This window comes from Bombus vosnesenskii, unplaced genomic scaffold (assembly GCF_011952255.1).
Source record: "Bombus vosnesenskii isolate JDL3184/JDL3185 unplaced genomic scaffold, Bvos_JDL3184-5_v1.1 scf7180000016279, whole genome shotgun sequence".
NCBI classification, from domain to species: Eukaryota; Metazoa; Arthropoda; class Insecta; order Hymenoptera; family Apidae; genus Bombus; species Bombus vosnesenskii.
Window position 1 is genome coordinate 1,655,203 of NW_022884348.1, and position 20,107 is coordinate 1,675,309.

Below are 20,107 nucleotides of genomic sequence, written 5' to 3' on the forward strand. Positions count from 1 at the left end.
TATTTAATTCTTAATATCAAAATTCTTGCGATTTTTCGATATCATGAAATAAATTACCAAATCGTTTATTGATAGCAAACAATCGAATAATAAAAAGTTATAGTCACAAAAGACCATCAATTTCTTAAATACTTCATTTTTTGTAAAAGTACGAAAATTAAATTATAATTTATTACATAATTATATATCAAGTTCACTAGAAGATATTTTGAAGTATTTTATATCATCGTGATGCTGTGTATGTAATAAAAAGGTGTATCAAACTCCGCCCCCCTGAAGAAACACCGCCTTCCCGACATGCGCCTTCGTCGCCGCAACCCTCTTTCTCACCTGTAATCGCTTGCATATGTTTGGAGCAGCGACCACCTAATTCGAATTTACCCTTCTTCATGTTTGGATTCTTCGACGAGGTGCGGGAAATTTTATTGTTGGTGTTATACGTGAATTTTTTCCAGATATCGTCGTCCTTAAGAAAGATTTTAAAGAAAGTTTGTAATGTCTGGTAAGAGTGGAATACAATTAAATAAGTAACATTTTTAGATTAGAAACAACTTTAAATTTCTCAACCACGAGAGGAAACTTTTAACACGTCATCTTCGACTTTTAATAAATCTCTTAAAGCGTATCGCGCAAATTAAAATAAGTTTTGCTTTTCATTTTGTTCGATTAATGTTTTGTTATTTTATCGTTGAATGAAACAGTGTGCAGCGTAGCGCAAGATGCGCCGTTAGATTTGAGTTGTCGCAATCCCGAAAGAAAAACGAATTTGTTAAATTCTTCGAAATTTCAAAGATGTTTACCTTGTCAAACGTGTGGCAAAAATTTTGACAGACCTTCCTTGCTCAAAAGGCATTTACGTACCCATACAGGTCAGTGTTAATTTACTTTGTTAATTATATTACAGAAACTCGAATATAGCAATTGGAATTTTAATTTCACTCGGATCAAGTATTCTTACAATTTTATCATAAGTAACATAGATCATAGATTTAGAATTAAGATATTTAAAAAATAGACAATTTTTATTGGAATAAAATTAAATTTCAAAGAAATGACAAATTACGCTCATTAATAGGTGAAAAGCCACATGGTTGCGCCGTCTGTGGAAAAATGTTCAGTACAAGCAGCTCCTTGAACACACATGTCAGAATACACACCGGAGAACGGCCACACGAATGTCCAATGTGCGGAAAGCGTTTCACTGCTTCGTCAAATTTGTATTATCATCGAATGACACATTATAAGGTTTCTATTAGTCTTTGATATTTATTAATCTTCGTTTGACCCTTTCAACTATGCATAAAGCGTGGCGAGTAAAATAAGCAAACAAGCGTACTTTTGTTTAATTTGCTGCTACTTGTTGTAAACGATATCGCAATGTCTAATGTGTAATACTGACAGTAAAATACAATATGCAGGAAAAACCGCATAAATGCAACGAATGCGGACGTTCTTTTCCAACCCCTGGTGATTTAAGAGCTCATGGGTATTCTCACAGTGGTAACTGGCCGATGCGATGTTCGATTTGCAATCGAGGATTTTGTAAACCTGGAGCTCTACATCATCACATGCAAGTGCACAGTGGTAATTAATATTAATTAGACATGGCGAAATGTAAGAACTAACAACCGATGGATCTTTGACAGTCTGTGAACGATATCACAGAGTAGGAGTAATTTTTTCTTTTCGAAAATAATAATTTCTCATTTATAAAAATAAATTCACATGCTTTAAAACGTTTGTACGAAGGTATATATATATTGTAATTGTTCGTCTTTTGGTATCTTTATATCTTAATCGATGCTTCGAGCTTTTATCGAAAGATTAAGCTTGTTATGCTAAACTATCTGTGATATCCATTTCATAGAATAAAATAAGAGCTGAATCGTTGATTTCTTTTCAGGAAACAGGCCATATCGTTGTAACATATGCAAGAAACAATTTGCCATGATAAATAATTTACGATCGCACGAGCAGTCTCACGATCTCGATCTGCCAATTCGAAATAGCACCGCTAATTCTTCAAACGCAGAAAACGAAATATCGATTAATGCGTTTACTTTTGAGGAACTAAACAGGAACCATTTACAACTTTCCGCGATTTATTCTTGGACTTCTTGGATACCTTTTCATTATCCCAAGTAATTAAATTAATCGAAGTGTACGATACGTTGAACACATAGTATAAATATAGGCTGTAAGCAAATCTTATCTGTGTAATAAATCAAACGAGCACATCTACGTATGCCCGAAATTAGATCGTCACCGATTATTATTATCGTTATTAATTTCGATTCGACCTCAACGTAACGTTTATCTTTTAATAAGCTGGCTTTACGATAATTATAATTAGACTACGAATTTGTACGCGTTCGTGGGAAATTTCAAGCTGCAAAAGATGCGCAAAGTGCACCTGATATACGAAATTCTATAAAATATCCAAAGTATAATTCTCGTTATAATATTTCGTATGTTAAACAATTTTCTACGCTTCGCCTTTTTAATTATCTTTGTAAAAATCACGCACGAATATCCACGGTCGAACTGTAATAACGAATTAGGGAAATATACTAATCGAGAAATTTCCAATTGCGTATCAGTATAAAATTTATTTTCTTCGTACAATTTCCCACGGAACATCATTACGCAGCGATCATCCTGGACACGGTTCGCGATAACCGGCCTTTTAAGAACGCAGAAGACTAAAAGCTTCGTAAAAGTTTTCCGAGCAACGATTAGACTAAAACACGTATATCGTTCGAGTTATCCTGGCTATTGGAATATCGAACTTTGTGGTCAAGAATTGGTTCGTTTTGCAACTTCATCTCCTTGGACATCGGTATATATTCCAATTCAACCAGCAACAACTCGTTTTCACCTGTTCTCAAATATGATGCAGGAACGTAGAGAGTGATTTGAGGACCAGCCACCGGCCAATATCGACCTAAATTGCGTCCGTTGACGAAAGCGACTCCCTTGCCCCAACCATCGGTGTTTAGATAAGTGTCCATCGGTTGGCCAGAGATTGAAAAGTTTCCTCGAAGTATAACTGGGCCATTGATAAGAGTTTTGCTTATGGATAGGCTGGATTCGATGTCGTCGAGAGGAGTAGACGGGACGCTATCCAGACGGAATCCAGTCATTTTCCAAGGGCCAAGGGAAATACCGTTTAGAGTTACCTCCGAGACACCCTAGTAGACAGAAGGAACATTCAACGAATAAGATAATACGCGAACTTATCGTTATTTTTATAGCTACGTAAGATCATCCTATTTTCTTCGCGATTTCTCATTCGAATAATGCGCTGTTCAAACGTTGGCGGCTCAGAGAAACGAATTCGATCGGCAGAAGTTCGGTTAGGCTAGCTTTAAAATTCTCAGTGTCTAAGAAAAATCAGACTACCACGCGTTAATCCAGTTCGATGCAATTGTGTCAAGGAACAATGAAATCGACTAGCTGACCTTATAATCGCGAAGTCCACTTCCATAGTTCAATCGTCCTTGGTTCTCGACCAGTAGCTTCAGTCTTCGTCCGTAAAGATCCTTTATATTTATATCGTAGATATTATCGGTACGGCTTAGAAATCCAACGAGATGATCGTCTACGTAGACCAACGCTCTGTCCCGAACCTTGGCGCGTAAAATCGCGGGATCCGGACGGCCACGTACTAGATCGGTCTCGTATAGTACCAGCCAATGAGGCAGTCCCAGTTTTTCGAACGTCAATGGGTTCGTTGCTTCGACCGTGATCGTTCCAAATAATTGTCGGGCACGAGGTTCGAATAATTGTAGAATTGGCACTAGAAGAACCGTACCGTAATCTCCTTTTGGAGATGGTGATGGAAGCGGCACGTTTGGCAATGGCAAATACTGTAGGAAAAAATCGATGCTATTTAACGAGATGTAAGAGTAACGTATACTAACGATTTTTATATTTATTATTATTATAAATTGGGGAGAAAAAGACAAGAACGTTGTCCAGTTTCTTGAAGAATCGCGAATAATACCTTGGATATGACATTTCTGATCGCGAAGTACTTCGGCGTTGGATCACCAGCTTCGGTTAACGGAGCATCGTAATCGTAAGAGGTCAATTGCGGGTTGTATGCGTTGTGGCCACCGTTAGCACCTGTGGCATCGTACGTTTGAGTTAGTATCTATGTACGCTATACAGCTGTCGAGGCTGTAGTCTTATCATATCGATGAGACGAAGAGTTTCTGAATATTAGGATTTATTATACAAGTATATGTCATGTACCGTGTATCGAACACGATACGATTAAATTTTGCAATTAATAAACCGATAGTTCTCCCGTCCGTTGAGAAGGCTATCTAGGAATATTATGTAAATTTTCTTCTCGGAAAAGGAACTTGCAGATGTGACACATGTACCGAGAATTTTCTTTTTTATTTCTTTTTTGATATTTTTCAACGATTTGACGCGTGTTCTAGCCGTTTTTTTTTTTAAGGAAAAATTGAAAAAAATTGTTCTCAATTTTTCGTTAGAATTAGAAAATTAGAAAAACTATACCAACCAGCGGTATAACCAAAATTTGTTCCACCGTAGAACATGTATATGTTAACAGAAGCACCCAAAGATAGCATTTCATCTAAGGTTTTCGTAACTGTTGCAGTTTGTACTCTTTGAAACGGTTCCCGCCAGTGTGACAACCATCCGGGATAAAATTCAGAATTTACTAAGGGACCCTAAAGAGAAACGAAACATAGCCATTTAACAAGAAAAAATGATTAAGAGTTATACAATCTGACCGACAAGTCGTTTAAAAAGATAAATAGAAAGAGCAATTGTTTCTCATTAGTATCTCGTTCGAATTAAGTTCTACTGATTTTACGTAAAAGCGTATTTCAAATACGTAAATCTAAACGCGTATTCTACGTTTTGAACACTGGCAACTGGCATATTACGAATGCCTCTGATCTTACTCGTAGGTTTTAACCTTACGTGATACAACACTTATAACGCGATGTAGCCTTGAAGGAGAATGTGCATATGTCGGTATACACTGCACACGTGTCTAACAACTGTTGCGTTATACACATTCGTTATATACATATATTTCTATATAAAGTCATATTTAAATAACGAGAGCAATAAATGTGTCACGAAACCTGTCCACAAATATTGTATAAAATTGGAGATAAATTTATTTTATACGTATATGCATGAAATTCAATCAAAATACTTGCTGTTATATCACCGATATTGTCAGTTCAATACGAAGTCTATTTAATTAAAAATTCACGTTTAATAATTGTAATTGTACGATTTTAATTATTCGTAGATACTTGCACGTGGCTGATACATGCGCATTATTTCAAAGTTTTTCGTCACGTTCGTGTTGGACCCAAAATCGACGGTGGCATAAACCTCTGGTACAAATCCGCAACGTAGCATATTCGGGTTTGATCCATCGGTCGAATACAGAAGTGCCTTCGTACCAATCTTCTGTCTCATTATGTCTCTAAGCCGAATTAAGTATTCCGTGTCACACGCGTAACTTCCATACTCGTTTTCCACCTAAAACATCATCGAAATTCCACGATCGTCACTATGATTTCGTTTTTAAGAAATTCGCAGTTCGACGATTGTTAATATATTTTTGCGAACCTATTTCGGAGTCTTACTACTTCTCTTCGCTTCACGCTGAATTATCGGACAAGTATTTTTTAGGAATTGTATCGCCAATCTTTCTTAAAAACGTTAGAGAGAAGTATATTTTGTTTCTTAGAAGAACTAAAAGTAACAAACGATGATATTTCGAGAGCGGACCAAAACGTGCTCTTTTCCGAATGAAGTATCATTGCGATTAAAATGATAGTTATTTGTCACGAAAGTATCTTTTTCGTACCTGAACCATTATTATAGGTCCTCCATTTCCTCTTAGGTAGGGCTGAACTTTGTCCAATACTTCGTTTAAATATATTTCTACGTATTTCATGTATCCTGCAAAGCGGAAGGAGAACTTCGATTACGAGATAAATCTTAGAAATAACCTGCAGTTAAAAATCGTTAAAAATTCCCACGTGGATCGTTTGTGCGCAAATTTATGTCCGGTACTCGTCCTAGTAACCAGTATGGAAGTCCGCCCTGAATATAAAACATATTATTTATTTTCATGAACGATGAAATAGAAAATGAAAAAATACAACATTTTTCGAGAAATACTTACAAAATCTCTCTCCGCGCAGATGTAAGGGCCTGGCCTCAGAAGCACGAACAAACCTTCTTCCTGAGCGATGTTTATGAACTCTACTACATCCGCGTCACCTGTCCAATGCCATTCGTTTTCAGTCGGTTGATGAAGATTCCATTCCACGTATCTGCGGACAAAATCGCGAGAAGAATGTTCGCCTTCGAAATTAAAGCGGTAAGATATGAATGAGAAGCAAAAGCATCCAATATTGCAATTTTCGAACGATGAGAACGATTTAATCGTAAACTTTGACGTAGAAATAAATTAATTTGATTCGATTAGCGGTGTACCGATAATGAGAAAAAGATAACTCACGTTGAAACAGCGTTTAACCCGGCTGCTCTCATTTTTTTTAAACGATCTCTCCAATATTGCCTGGGCGTTCGGAAGTAATGAAAACTGCCGGATATGTATCGGAAGGGTTTTCCATCCAGCAGAAATTGGTTGTTCTCGTAATCGACCTCGAAGCTGAATCTCGACTGCGTATCCTGGAATTGCGAAATTACGAATCTGAGAATTTCTTCTCAAAATCGCCGCATATCTCTCTATTACTTCGTTGACCAACTTAAACACACTTATTCAATTACAGAGTGTGCCGCATTGCTACATCCACGTAAACTGCGTTTCCAAATCCAAACGAATTGTCCGATTGAAGGAACGCGTTGGACGACCGATGAAAAACAGAATATTTCATTAGTCGAGTTCACGCGATAGATCGATTCGCTAATATTTCAGAAGCATTTGGTAAAAATCTCGAAAGACTAAGCGACTATACTTCAATATGATACCTTAAATGTAATAAAACACCTGCTATTAGATTACTATTAAAAGGTGCATATATATCAGGCGTCGAGAAATACTCGATTTCGATTATTAGCGGTTTGAGCGTCATTTTCTTATAAAAATTGCAATGCTCGAACGAATAGTAATTTCCTTGTAAAAAAAAAAAGAAAAAAATTGAAAAAGGAACAAAAAAATTGGTCGCGATCTCCTACTATAAAATACCTGTACAAAAATAATCAAAAAACATGATTTTAAATTCTAACTCCTTAAGACACAGTTAAAAGAAAAAAAAAAGAAACATTCGTAGAACAAATACAGCTACGATTTAAATTATACTTTGCTTTACATCTAAATCTTAAACTATTCTTGGAAACAAATATTTCTCACGATACTTACATTGTTTACGTGGATGTTCACCACTTCTCCCACAGCACTAGTCACTGCCAAGGTCAGTAAAACGGTCAACATCTTATCCGAATGCGTTAGAACTTTGACTGTGTATCTATGTAAAACCTAAAACACTGTGTCTGGAAGCAGTTACATTCGTCGAACTATTATATATGGTCGAGTCGATTTTATCAATGAAATAATGTGTATAACCGCATTTATATTTATGGGACGCATCCTCGTCTTGTTAATAACGGAAAGCAAATAGCTGTTTATTATCGAACTGGAACCGAGCTAACGCAGAGGTTCGTCGTTACGTTCCAGTTTGTCGACGCGATTGGCTGCCTTTGCTGCGTAATGCGCACTCTGACCCGATCGAGGACAGGTCGAGATATCACTGGCCGATATAAGACGTGTCACGGACACTGTACTGACCGATACGGTGGCTTCAGGATGACTGCGGCCCGGATCGGCTGCCACCGGACACGCGAACGATCCGTTACGTGGCCGACAATGGGAACGAGACAGTGTTTTAGAACGGCTGTTCGATTGGGAAAAATCGTAATTTTTATTATTTTGTATTATTTAATTTTTGCTTCTGTTACTTAGCATTTAAATCTCTAAAGATTCTTAATCGGAATATTATTTATTTGTATAAAAATTATTCGTATCCTATAAGCGAGCGTATATGTAACATGTATACGCATATACATAGAAATACTAATCGTCGTTATCCTAAAGAGTGCTTGGTAGCGGTCGGTATTTCTTCCTTTTGTAAAAAATGTTATTTAAATCGAATTGTTCGTAATTAAGCATTGCAATAAGAAGATTATAAAAATTCGACGACACTTCCGAGTGTACGCATTGGCGAATAGTCGCTAATTAACAGAATTATCGAATGTTCGTAATTTGGCTTTTTAATAAAACTATATGGATTGATGCAGGCTGTTCGAAGCTTTACACCGCTACTTTGTCGTGGAAAAAATAAGCAGGTACAACAATATCGTTTATCTTGATATATTGGTATCGTTTTATCGTTTATCGTTTATCTTGATATAATGTAAAATATTCTAATGAAATATTTCCGTTCTGAATATTTTTTAAACGAACCATTTTGGGTATTTATTATCGTAAATTCCATAAATCAAGTCGTTCAACAGCAAAGCGTCGCCGTTTATCTCATATATCATGTGATGAAATGACAAACATTTTACGCCTTTTTTCTTTACAACTATGGTCTTTATTACTTACATATGTTACACCAAGTCATCATTTTTCAACGAATATCTGAAAGATTTGACCGAAATACATGACGTAAGGTTTTCTTAATGATTGTTCAGCGCAAGTTTTTGTTGTAAATACTCCTAATAAATTTTAATAATTCTTCCAATCTGTAACTATATCGCGATATAGTTAACGGTATACTCTTTTCTTTTAAACGATAACTCTTTTAACAGTTCTGTATTATTAAAAATAGAAATCAACGTTTAAAGAATGTTTATGTCATTCTATCAGGGATCTTTTGCACACAATTCTGGCAATATTATTAGAGAAATTTTACAAGTCACAAGTTGCCAGTTAAAAACGTTAGTAAATTCCTTTTATCTCTTAGATCTCTTTATGTATTTATATAAATTATTAGTACCTACCAATAGATGTTTCGCATAATCCACAAGTTGACTCTGTTACACAAGGAACGAGTTTCATAATAAAACAAATGAAATCTTTGCAAATAAATATTCAAATTAGAAATTATCTGATTGTACGTAAAATCATGAAATTATAAAAGCCAATTCTGTAACCTGTAACTAGTTCTTTATCGATTCACGATATTAATTAGTAAATTATTCGACGAGAGAACCCAAGTAACTTTTAACGAATAATAATACAATTTTACTACACGTCGGTATCGACGTACATATTTCTTCACCTCTACTAATCATTTCTAATTTATTCCTACTATAGGAGATTCCGGTTTTACATTGGTATTTGGTTGAACCGATGGCACTGCTTCTGAAGCGAGTGTATTATATATTTCCGCATCTCCTAAAGTAGCAGACTTATTAGCTTTTGAATTTGTTTGTTTACTGCTACTGTTAGGTAATCTATTAATAATATCCAAGATACTATCTGTATTATTACTGTTTTTATCAAGTACAACTATGTAAGAATCCGATACAGTGCCATTGACATCAGTAAGAATGATTTCTAGTTGCAGAGTTTGCAATTCAGTTGTTGATGCTACTTTTGTAACGATATCGGTAGCTTGGACGATGGATGGTTCTGTTTGAGTATTTTCCGAAGTTGTAGCTTCGCTAGGACTTGAATCTATTTCGCCGACACTGGTCGTTGATTCTTCGTTAATTTCCAAAATACCACTGCTAGTACTACTATTATTATACATATCATTGATACTATCGTTAGTAGGAACTCTTTTGGATTGAACGCTCCGCGTTTCGGTCGATTGTCCTGTTTCAGATACGCTAGACTCTTCAGTTTGGAAGGAAGACAATGTTGTTCGCGCGCTTTTTAAAGTTGTGGATTCAGTAGCACTTGAATCTGTCTGCACATCATTTTCGTTGGTAGACGTTTCTTCGTTACTTACGGCAGCGTCTGTTTCGCCTGTTATCACACGATTACTGCTCGATGCATCGACGTTACTATCAGCTATTGTTGTTTCTGATACCGAAGGTGATTCTTCAGTTGCAACTTCTGTACCTGCAGCAGTAGAAGCTTCGCTTCTTGGAGAAGACGTATCTATTTCTCCTCCTGCTGTTGTCGATTCATTAGCGGTAGAACCTGTTGATTCATCAGCGCTGGACTCCGTCGTTTCGCTATTGGTGCTCTTTGATGTTCCACTATCAGCACCGGTTGATGTTTCGCTATCTGTACCATCGTTAACAACAATCGTAGCGTTCAAATCGCTTGATGTATCGGCAGGTTCGTCGGTAGCAACTGTTTCAGTTCGAGCACCGGACGCTTCAACCGACTGTTCTGTTTCGGATTGACCACTGGACGTTTCAGTTTGAGAGGAAGATGCCGATGTTCGTGCGTTTTCTACAGTCGTGGATTCGGTAACAGTCGAGTCTGTTTGCCCGTTACTTTTATCGGTAGACGTTTCTTCGTTATTTAGAGTTGTCTCCGTCTCAGTTGTTTCGCCTATGTTGCTCGATGTATCGATCTTATTGTCAGTTTGGGTAGTTCCTGGCTTTAAAGACGATTCTTCAGTTGCAAGTCCTCCATCTGAATCGGTAGAAGTTTCACTCTCTCCTCTTGCGGTTACTGATTCACTGCTATTAGAATTTGTTTCGCTATCAACGCTGATAGATGTTCCATCATTCTCTGTAATATTAATAACAATAATCGTAATGTTCGAACCATCTAATGCGCTAGAAGATTCGTCGATAGAAGCTGTCCGAGTATCCGCTGTTTCAGTCGATCGTTCTGTTCCACTTACGATAGATTGGTCAGTTTGAGAGGGAGATATTCTCTGCACGCTTCTCGTAGTAGACTTACTATCGTTCGAATTTATTGTTTCAGCATTTGAATCTGTTTGCCGACTAGTACCAGCGATTAAATTATCGCTGTCCAAACTTTTATTGGCACTGTCATCAGTCACAGTGATAACATTGGGATTTTTGCCAGTGACGGTAATAGCGTTGGCACTGTCGTCACTAAGATTGGTTTCCGCTTGTGTACTTGATGTTTCATTGCCTTGTTTTTCTCCTGTTACAGTTGAACCATTGGCTCGAGAACTAGCCGCTGTTGTTTCTTCGCTTTCTGTTGCGATGGATCCATCGTCGTTTGAATCTGTTTGTCGATTAGAACTGCTAGTTGATCTTCCGCTATTGTCCGAAGTACCCTTTGCATTATTTGTATTTTCCGCATTACTCGTCGTTTCTGAATCGGAGTTCCGTGCTTCAGTCACCTGTACTGTTTGCGTCGCGCTAGAACTTTCTTCAGCTTGAGAAACGGAAGCTGCTTCTGTATCTGACATCGAAGACTCGCTGGCACTTGGTTTCGTTTGCTCATTGGAACTGTTTGTACTCGTTTCATCACCATTGGTAATTACACGAGTTGTTTCCGATTCCTGATTTGGTGTTTCGATCTCCTGCTGTCCATCTGTAACATTAGAAGTTTCAGGTTGCCAAGATGATGCTGTTTGCTCGTCATTCGACGCTGCAGCATGATCGCCCTTACTGCCAGTGGATCTTCCACTATTACTTGAAACATCGTTTGTATCAGTTGTAACATCTACGTTATTCGATACACCAGCACTATCATCGCTGGGAGTAGCTTTCAGCTTCAAAGTCGATGCTTCATTTGTCTGTCCAGAATTTTCTGTTTGAGGAGCAGGCGATGTCGTTTCCTTAGCCTTCGATGTTGAAGATTCACTGGTATTTGAATCTGTTTGTGCTTCTGCACTGTCAGTAGGTTTACCACTGTCATCTACGTTACTCGAAACATTGACGCTACCATTGGTAGTAGTAGCTTCTGACTTGGTACGTGAAGTCGTAGACGTTTGTATTTCTTCATTCCTCAATGTACTAGACTCGCTAGCACTAGCATCTGTCTGTTTGTTGGTATCGGTGGATGTTACACCGTTGCCTGTTTCGGCTGTAACGCTGCCATTGTTAACTGGTTTGACAGTCGACGATTCAATAGCCTGTTGTCTTCGTGTTACTTCAGAATCTTTTGTTCGAGATACCGATGTTACTTCACCCGATGCCGCTGATCGACTAACACTCGAATCTCCCGATTCGCCAGCATCAGTGGTAGATTCTTTGTTTGAAGCGTTGTTTGATGCTTCAGACAGCGGTCCAGTTTGCGAAGTCGATTTCCTTGATTCATTCGTGTCACTGTCGGGCGCTGAGCTCTTACTCGAAGCGTCGTTTGGTTTATCTGTATTATTATCATTGCTGGATGAATTATCACTGACAACTGTTTCAGATTTGGAGCTAGAGGCTTCAGTCGTCTGCTCATTTTCTGAGATCCTGGACGCTCCAGTTTGTGAAGATAATTGAGAAGTTGTCTGTTGACCTCGTGACTCTGTTTGTCGAGCCCCTGAAGTTGTTTGTCGAGATGATGCTACAGTCGATGATTCGTTAATATTCGAATCCGCTGATCCGCTGGCACCACCGCTAGCTGGTGAACTTTCACCTAAAGAGTTATTTGGTCTAATCGTGGCACGATCATTGCCGGATGGAGCGTCATTAATAGCTGTTTTTGATTTAGAACTGGAAGGTTCAGTTGTACGTTGATTTTCTGATTCTCTAGAAGCTTCGCTTTGTGAAGCTGATTGAGAAGTTGTCTTTTGGGATTTTGATGTTGCAGATTCGTGAACGTTTGAGTCCTCTGATTCGTTCGCAGCATCCTCGGAATTTCCAGCGTTTGCGTTTCCTGTCTGTGAAGAAAATCATCGTTACTTAGTCGCGTATTTATTATCGTGTATTGTGAATGTACCTGCTTATTGCTATCACTAAAAATCTATATCACTAAGCTATTGCTTGCTTGTCTTATTACCTCGGTGTTGCCCGAAATCCTGATTCCTCCTTCAACTACAACTGATCCTGAGTTTGAACCAGATTCTATCACTACTTCCTGTCCACCCGCTGAAATAACTTTATGTTGTCGAAAAGTAGAGTTTGTTGCTTGTCCGTTACCAGTTGCTTCAGCTGTGTTTGTCTTGTCTTTACCGGGTAATTTTTCTTCCTTATCGGAACCATTGTCTCCGTCAACAGCTGCTTGTTCATCGTCTGTTTACGAAATTAAAATGATTAATTTTATACTGAGCGTAAAGCAATAATATTAATAATAATAATATTGATAATACTAATAATAATATTAATAATATTAATAATAATAATATAATAGCAATAATATTAATAATATTAATAATAATAATAAATTAATTATGTATATAAACATAAACGTTACCCGTTACATTGACAGTTTCTGTTTCTTTCCAAAGTCCACCGCCATTGATTACTTTATCAATCGTTTTGATCACAGTTTTAGCTTGTTTCGAGTCTTCACCAGGTTGTGAATTACCTTCGATTAAAACTTTTATTTCAAAACCACTTTCATTTTCTATCTCTACAGACTTATTAACTTTATTCTCGTCAGACGACAGGAGACGAATCAACGATAGATCTGTTACAAAAATAAATTCATCTTTCGTAGACAAATAATCTCTTACACAATTCCTTATTTGATCTTCATGCTGATCGCTATCTTCTAATATATTACAAATGCTCATTAATTTATCTGTATGTAAATTTTTCTTTGCTTTTATTATTTTCTTCTTCAAGTCTATCTTTCTCTTCCATTCCAAATACCTACGTCTGTTCCATTCGTACAGTTTCCCGTATTGAACGTTCGTTTTATAATGTTTAAGTATATGTTTTATTTCCTTGTAGTTCTTCTTTTTATTCAATGATTTTTTTAAATATTCCTCGAAATCTTCTTCGCTGGAAGACGAATCGCTGCTAGACTCTGACGAAGAACTGGAACTTGAACTTTTATCACCGTCATTTCCCTGCGAATCATCTTTCTTTTTTCTATCTATGGAATTAGATTCACGGCGTTTCTGGTGTTTCTTATTAGATTTATCAGAGGAACTGGCAGAACTCGAGTCGGAGGAATCGCTTTCATCCGTTAAACTCCACGATTCGGGAGAACTTTTTTCAAGACGATCCTTTTTACGACGACGATTTCCATCAGATTTCCGCTTATGAGAGTCTTGTTCGCGAGAATGTTCTTCGTCAGAGTTCCTTTTACGAATACGCAGTTCGCCAGACTTTTTCTCCACAGATTCTTCCTCGTTTGAATTTTTCTGTCGGGTGTCCTTCTTCCTAAATAAGATCAGTTCGCTTTGCTCGGAATTGGATTTGTCCGATGAATCAGACTTGTTTATTGTATGTAGTAGGTTTAAGGGAATGGAATGTTTTTCATGCTTTTTATTGCTGTGTTTCACGTCACGATGTTTCGAGTTTCGAAGAAGCCATTGCAGATAGTCAGAGTTCGACGCACTCTTTTCTGTATTCGAATTGCGCAGCCATGCGAGTGGATTCTCTTCCTCGAGGTTTCGTTCTCTTTTGAGCTTTCTGATCGCGGAAAGCCATTCCGATTTGTCGAAAGGAGCGCCATAGACATAAACGACCGAAGAGACGAGGAGGATATTGACGATGACTGTCGATGGTAAGAAAACATTATTTTTTATTGATACTTTGGACGATATTATTTTTTTATACAAAAGAAGCTAATTTTTGTTAACTCTGTTTATTGAATGGAAAAATTATTTAGATGTCTGATAGATATAAAAATAAATTTCTAATTAATTTAGGATACTTTTTTTCACCCATTCGAATAATATTTAATTTCTCAGCGTTACCTTTCATTTTTTTGGAACTTTTATTAGATACAATTCTCGACGACACGTTGACACTCTCTCTTTACTGATAGGCTACATTTTTCGAGGTCCTTTTATACAGTCGCCGCCAGATAAATTTTTCTTATCACGAAAAATTTATGGCTATTATTACGATGATTCATCTCATTTCTCATGTAATACTTTGCCGTACCATAAACAATCGTTATGCGCTAAAAGAGAAGGTATCCGAAATCCTTCATACGTAACTTCCACGCCGATTCCTGGAATGGTAAATTAAATAAGATTTATCGCGATGATGTGGCAGTCACACTCGAATCTCTGTGTTATAAATATAATATATAATTTTATTATTTTCAATCAAACTCGATGAAAAGATGCTATCTTTCACACACAGATATTCAATTTTGTAATAATTTGAAGATATACGATTTACAACTAAAAGGACTACGTTAGTTTCTTGTCAATGGCTGTTTATTAGGTACACGCGTGAGAAGACTATTTATAGGTCGATGCATTTATTCGGAGATATTGACAGGTTGCAATGATACAGGCGTCGAAGGAGGAGAACGTTGCACGGTTACATAATACTCCTCTTATTTTTATTTAAATTACAATACTTATGAGATTTAAGAGTATAATTACAATGTTTCCCAAAATTAATTTCAGCATCAAAATACAAGAAACGAATACAAGATACGAGACTCCAAATAAATTGACCATCGACCAACGTTATTTCCTACACAGGATCTGTTGACTCTTTCGAGGAAAATGATGCTATTTTTTTAAAACTAAAATTAACTATGTTTAAGCCTGTCGACAAAGCGTTAACAAGCGAGCTGTGAGAGCAGAGTCGAAAGTGACGGAAATCGAAAGTGACTGTAGTAGAGAGCGTGCAAGCGGCGAAAGTGAACGTGATCCTGACCCAGGACACTCTAGTTTCCTCGGTGCGACAGAGAGAGATCTGTTCGGCAAGCGTGTGCCAGGTTAATAGAAATCTCGGTTGGGTCGGGTCAGGACGACCGTTGCGGTCAGCGAAAGTGAAAACGAAACGAAACGAAACTCTCAAGTTGGTCGTGGGCTGCAGATGTAGGTTAGTGAAATTGAGGCTGGTAAAAGTAGGCTAGTAGAGTCGTGCCCCATATCTCTCTGTCTCAACACTTTCGTTCTCGATTCGTGTACAGTTCATACCTTGGTATAGTGCGAGGCGCGTTTACTTTTGTGCGAGTTCGAGAATCTTTTACGAAGTCCGCACCAATGGCAAGAGTCGTTTTATCAACCAAAACTGGGTTTACGAGCAATCAGGTTATACGAATTAACGCAATAAACAGAATTTTTGCAACAATTGCATTATTTCGAGAGAGGAGGCAGATTTTGTGGGCAAAATTTTTGGACGGAATGGAGAATATTTTGCAGTGTCTCGAACCCGATATCCAGCAGGATAATAGGTCATTCGCCGTTTTTTCTGTACTAGTTTTCAAAGTTACTAATGATGGAAATTACCCCAGAGGCTTCTCATTGTTGGTTTTCCAGCATAGCTGATATCGATAAGGCGTATCAGTAGCTTCCTGTGTTTCGAGGTAAGAACCCTGTTACATGACTGTTTTAAAGAGATTAGCGTTTGCCATTTTTTCTCTTAGATTTCTCTGTCGCTCTCTCCCTTTAATAAACGCCAAGACGTAAATTTCAGTAATTAGTAGCATCTAGGAAATTATAACAGTCGAGAACTTTTGTATCAAATATAAATGTATAGAACAGAAAGTAATTAGAAATTGTTTATTTGAATTTTTCAGTTAAAAAATGTCTACTTTTAAAAGTTTCTTAAAGCGGTATCTTTCATTCAAAGGGAAATGGTATCTTCCATGAGTAATTTCTCTCGTTTCTCATCGAAGGCGACGAGACGAGCATAAGCAATGGATGCACGACGTTTGTTAATACGTCATCATTAGCGGGGCTGTAAATTAATACTCTTCTGTTGGTCGATGTTTTTGATTTTACATTTGTAGCAAATCAGATATCGATAACTGTGAAATTGCAACAGAATTCCCCGTTAAGCAGAAAAAAAATCATGTTATTACGGTATTATACGGAAAGATGCTTAAAAAATACGGAAAAGGTACTACGATTGATAATCAAATCTTCATGGACAGATTCTTTCTTCGTACCGAAAGTCAACGAACATTCTGTCGGGTCATCGTGCTAGGAGAGATATCGTACGATGTTAAGAGTAGAATAAAAGAACTATTTCATTCAGGGCACTCGTCTATTTTAGTGCATAAATCTTCCGCTTGCGTATTCCAGGAAATTATTTTAACGTTAGTTAAATTGCATACGAAGCTTCGACTAAAACTAACTAACTTTTACATTTTTTAATTTTCTAGTAAAAGGTGATAATCGGACTGTGGATGTTTGTGCATTTACAGAAGAGTTAATTGTACATCAGATGCAGAAGTATATGAAATACTTAAAATATAGTATCCGTTATAACATCTAATAGACGAAATAATAATTTTCTTAGGTTTTATAGTTTCAATTGTGTTCTTAAAAATTATTTGCAGCATATATCAACTCTCTCTCTCTCTCTCTTTCTCTAATATAATGATATAAGTTATCTATTTGTGATACGTAAGTATACCGTATTATATTGCAGTTCGGTAGTTCATTAATGGGATCAAAAAATAGAGTAATATTAAAATAAGATAAAATTGTAAAAAAAACTATAGATCCACTTTTTCCTTTTATACGATCGTTTCTAAGAATTATACAAGATAAAAGCATATATTTTCAGTCTTCTGTGATGATGTGCCACAAACAGCTTTTACGCAATTGCTGAAGGAATTAAACCACTTGAATTCATTTCCGGAACACCATTCTTTTACTAGCATAATATGAGTACAGTGTTCTTATAAATTCTTTCTTCATGGTTCCTTTAATCTTCGCGTCTCTATACCCTTCTTTCGTGTAAATTGGGTTAACGAGGCTATTAAGCGGAGGACCTCAAACCTTTTTGATTAGAGGTTAATATGAATCAATATAAACGTTATAAAGTTACAAAGTTCATTTCTATTACCAGTTGTTCAAGCCGCTGTTAAGGATACCTTTGGATGAATAGACGGTCAATATTGATTATCAGCTTGTGTGGAACATTTCAAAGAGGGCATATAATTAATGGGAATTAAATAAACGAATAAAAATAAATAAAATAATAGTGGGAATAAAATAAAACATATTTAGTACATATTTAACAAAAAACCATATGCTTCGCGGGTAGACGCGTTCACAGTATAACGCGCCAACGAGAGTCGTAAATTCTCGTTACGATACGATGATCGATGCCGCGAATCAGCCGATACCCTATTTCGATTAAGATAATAAGGGGTGGTTGAATAATTATAACACTGATTTAACAATTTAAGTATGCTCATTATTCCAACGACATTTCCTCGAAGAATATAAGGTGAAGAGTGACTAACAAGTTGAAATGTATTCTTTTTTTTTTTATTTATTAAAATTTACAATCAATTCTCGCATTGAGAATTTTCATTAATTTTTTCTGGCGTGACGCAGTGACATGGCTAATTATTTATAATAAGTTAATACTTATATTAGATAAGTATAATTTATAAGTAAGTATTATAAATAAGTAAATATTACTTAATTTAGATAATTAATTGAATCTAGCGTTTAGGTCTAGCGAGTGTCTCTTCAGCCTGCGGATTTGGTCCGACGTATCAAGTAGTCCAGTAATTAGGGGATTTCGATGTCTGTTGACTCTTTTGCTATATCTGTCGCTATATTTTGTTATTTCCTCTTTGACTGTTGGTATCTTGAGGTCGCGATGTATTAGTTCGTTGGTGACATACCAGGGTGCATTTATAATGGATCTTAGCGTTTTCCAAGGGAAGCGTTGAAGTATTTCAATGTTGGAATCACTTGCTGTTCCCCATAGTTGGATTCCGTAGGTCCAGACAGGTTTTATTACGGCCTTATAGAGGATAATTTTATTCTGTGTGCTTAGTTTGGCCAGGAGATGTATTCTGTTAATATTCTGTTCAAGTTAAGTATGCTGTTCGAAGGGATTGTAGCACGTAAATTGCGTTCCGTGACGGAAGTATTTATACGGAACTAGCGATGGGTGCTAGTCGTCCCATCAACGGCCTCTTGCCGGTGAGATGACCGTTGAACATAGGAAAAATCCACTTATCGCGTCTTTTGTCGGATTGAGCAATAATCTTAATGAATTCCTCGACCTGTAGGATGTTTAAGCAGCAATTAAGGGTCTTAAAAGCGAAAATGTTAAATTTAATGACAGTTCCTTAGAATTGTTGCGGGTTCGACTAATTATATTTGTACAGCCAGCAATCGTCTTGACCGAGGGATGGATTTTGGTACATGGCAAGGTTACGGGGCGTAAGACTGTACGAATAAAACACATAAAGACGTATTTATAGCGTCTCTGCCGTGATTACACCCGTTATTATTATATTTGAATTTCATCGAAAGTATTGCTCGATATTTTCTCAAATTTGGGATACTTTTAAAGCTCGATATGGTGGAAAAAATATGGAAGGGTTGTCCTACGCATATCGTCGATCCGACTGTCTCTCGTAGCAGTGCGATTACCTTGTTGTCGCACACAGTGCTCGTTCTTTCGCTGGAAACCGATGGACTGTACTGGTTTGTACTGTATGTCCACCTTATCAGCGTACGCGTAGACACTTTAACTTCTTCCGGGCAGACTGATAACGTTCTAGCCATCATCGGGCGAAAATTTACGAAGCTCGGGGCAGATCTACGCGAATTTTGCCAAAAAGAACTGCAGTCCATTAACTTATCGAGAACAATTTATCTGCTTTTCCTGCCAATCATTCGAACAAAGAGGAAATCATTTGCGAACGTTATCACCTTATTAACAGTTATTTCTGTTTTATCCACTGGGATGCTACTCTGTATGACCTTGACATCATCTCAAATACGTGGTTGACACCTTCATACCACTGCAATCATCGCTGCAATCCACCTACCCCAGGCGATTCTCTAAAGAACTCATCGCTATGATAAAGAGTAAAAAGCTGACTCATCGTTCTGTTAAGCGATGCAACGCCTACAGCGATTACCTTGTCTTTTTTAAGCTTCGTACAGATAGAAAAGCTTTGTCGGTAAAGTGCAGGACTTTTTATATTAACTCGATAGAAAAGTTAATACCTCGTAATTTTAAATCTTTCTGGAGTCGTGAAAATAATTGTACCTTTAAGAAATCTCGTACCTTCGAGCATCTCTGACATAGCTCACCTTCATGCCTCGTTCTTTCAATCGGTACACAAGCGTCCTGA

At 37.1% G+C, this 20,107-nt stretch overlaps 3 protein-coding genes across 3 annotated transcripts; 1 reads left to right on the forward strand and 2 right to left on the reverse strand.

Annotated features, from left to right (window-relative positions):
• Positions 1-495: 495 nt before the first annotated feature.
• Positions 496-2,192, forward strand: LOC117242784 (gastrula zinc finger protein XlCGF7.1-like). Its single transcript, XM_033509708.1, has 5 exons — positions 496-502; positions 702-869; positions 1,076-1,245; positions 1,419-1,584; positions 1,904-2,192. Exons 1-5 carry the CDS (start codon positions 496-498, stop codon positions 2,143-2,145), a joined length of 753 nt encoding a protein of 250 aa, XP_033365599.1. The 3' UTR covers positions 2,146-2,192.
• A 109-nt stretch (positions 2,193-2,301) lies between these two features.
• On the reverse strand, positions 2,302-7,871 carry LOC117242768 (beta-galactosidase-like). The gene is made up of 10 exons (XM_033509685.1): positions 7,394-7,871; positions 6,530-6,702; positions 6,191-6,341; positions 6,045-6,108; positions 5,870-5,964; positions 5,311-5,538; positions 4,535-4,706; positions 4,007-4,128; positions 3,462-3,869; positions 2,302-3,191 (listed from the first exon to the last, which is right to left on the reverse strand). The coding sequence occupies exons 1-10, from the start codon at positions 7,463-7,465 to the stop codon at positions 2,736-2,738; spliced, it is 1,941 nt and encodes a 646-aa protein (XP_033365576.1). The 5' UTR covers positions 7,466-7,871; the 3' UTR covers positions 2,302-2,735.
• Positions 7,872-8,430: 559 nt separating this feature from the next.
• Positions 8,431-19,532, reverse strand: LOC117242785 (dentin sialophosphoprotein-like). Its single transcript, XM_033509709.1, has 5 exons — positions 19,398-19,532; positions 18,896-19,024; positions 13,322-14,645; positions 12,908-13,140; positions 8,431-12,788 (listed from the first exon to the last, which is right to left on the reverse strand). Exons 1-5 carry the CDS (start codon positions 19,530-19,532, stop codon positions 9,330-9,332), a joined length of 5,280 nt encoding a protein of 1,759 aa, XP_033365600.1. The 3' UTR covers positions 8,431-9,329.
• Between the last annotated feature and the right edge of the window lie 575 nt (positions 19,533-20,107).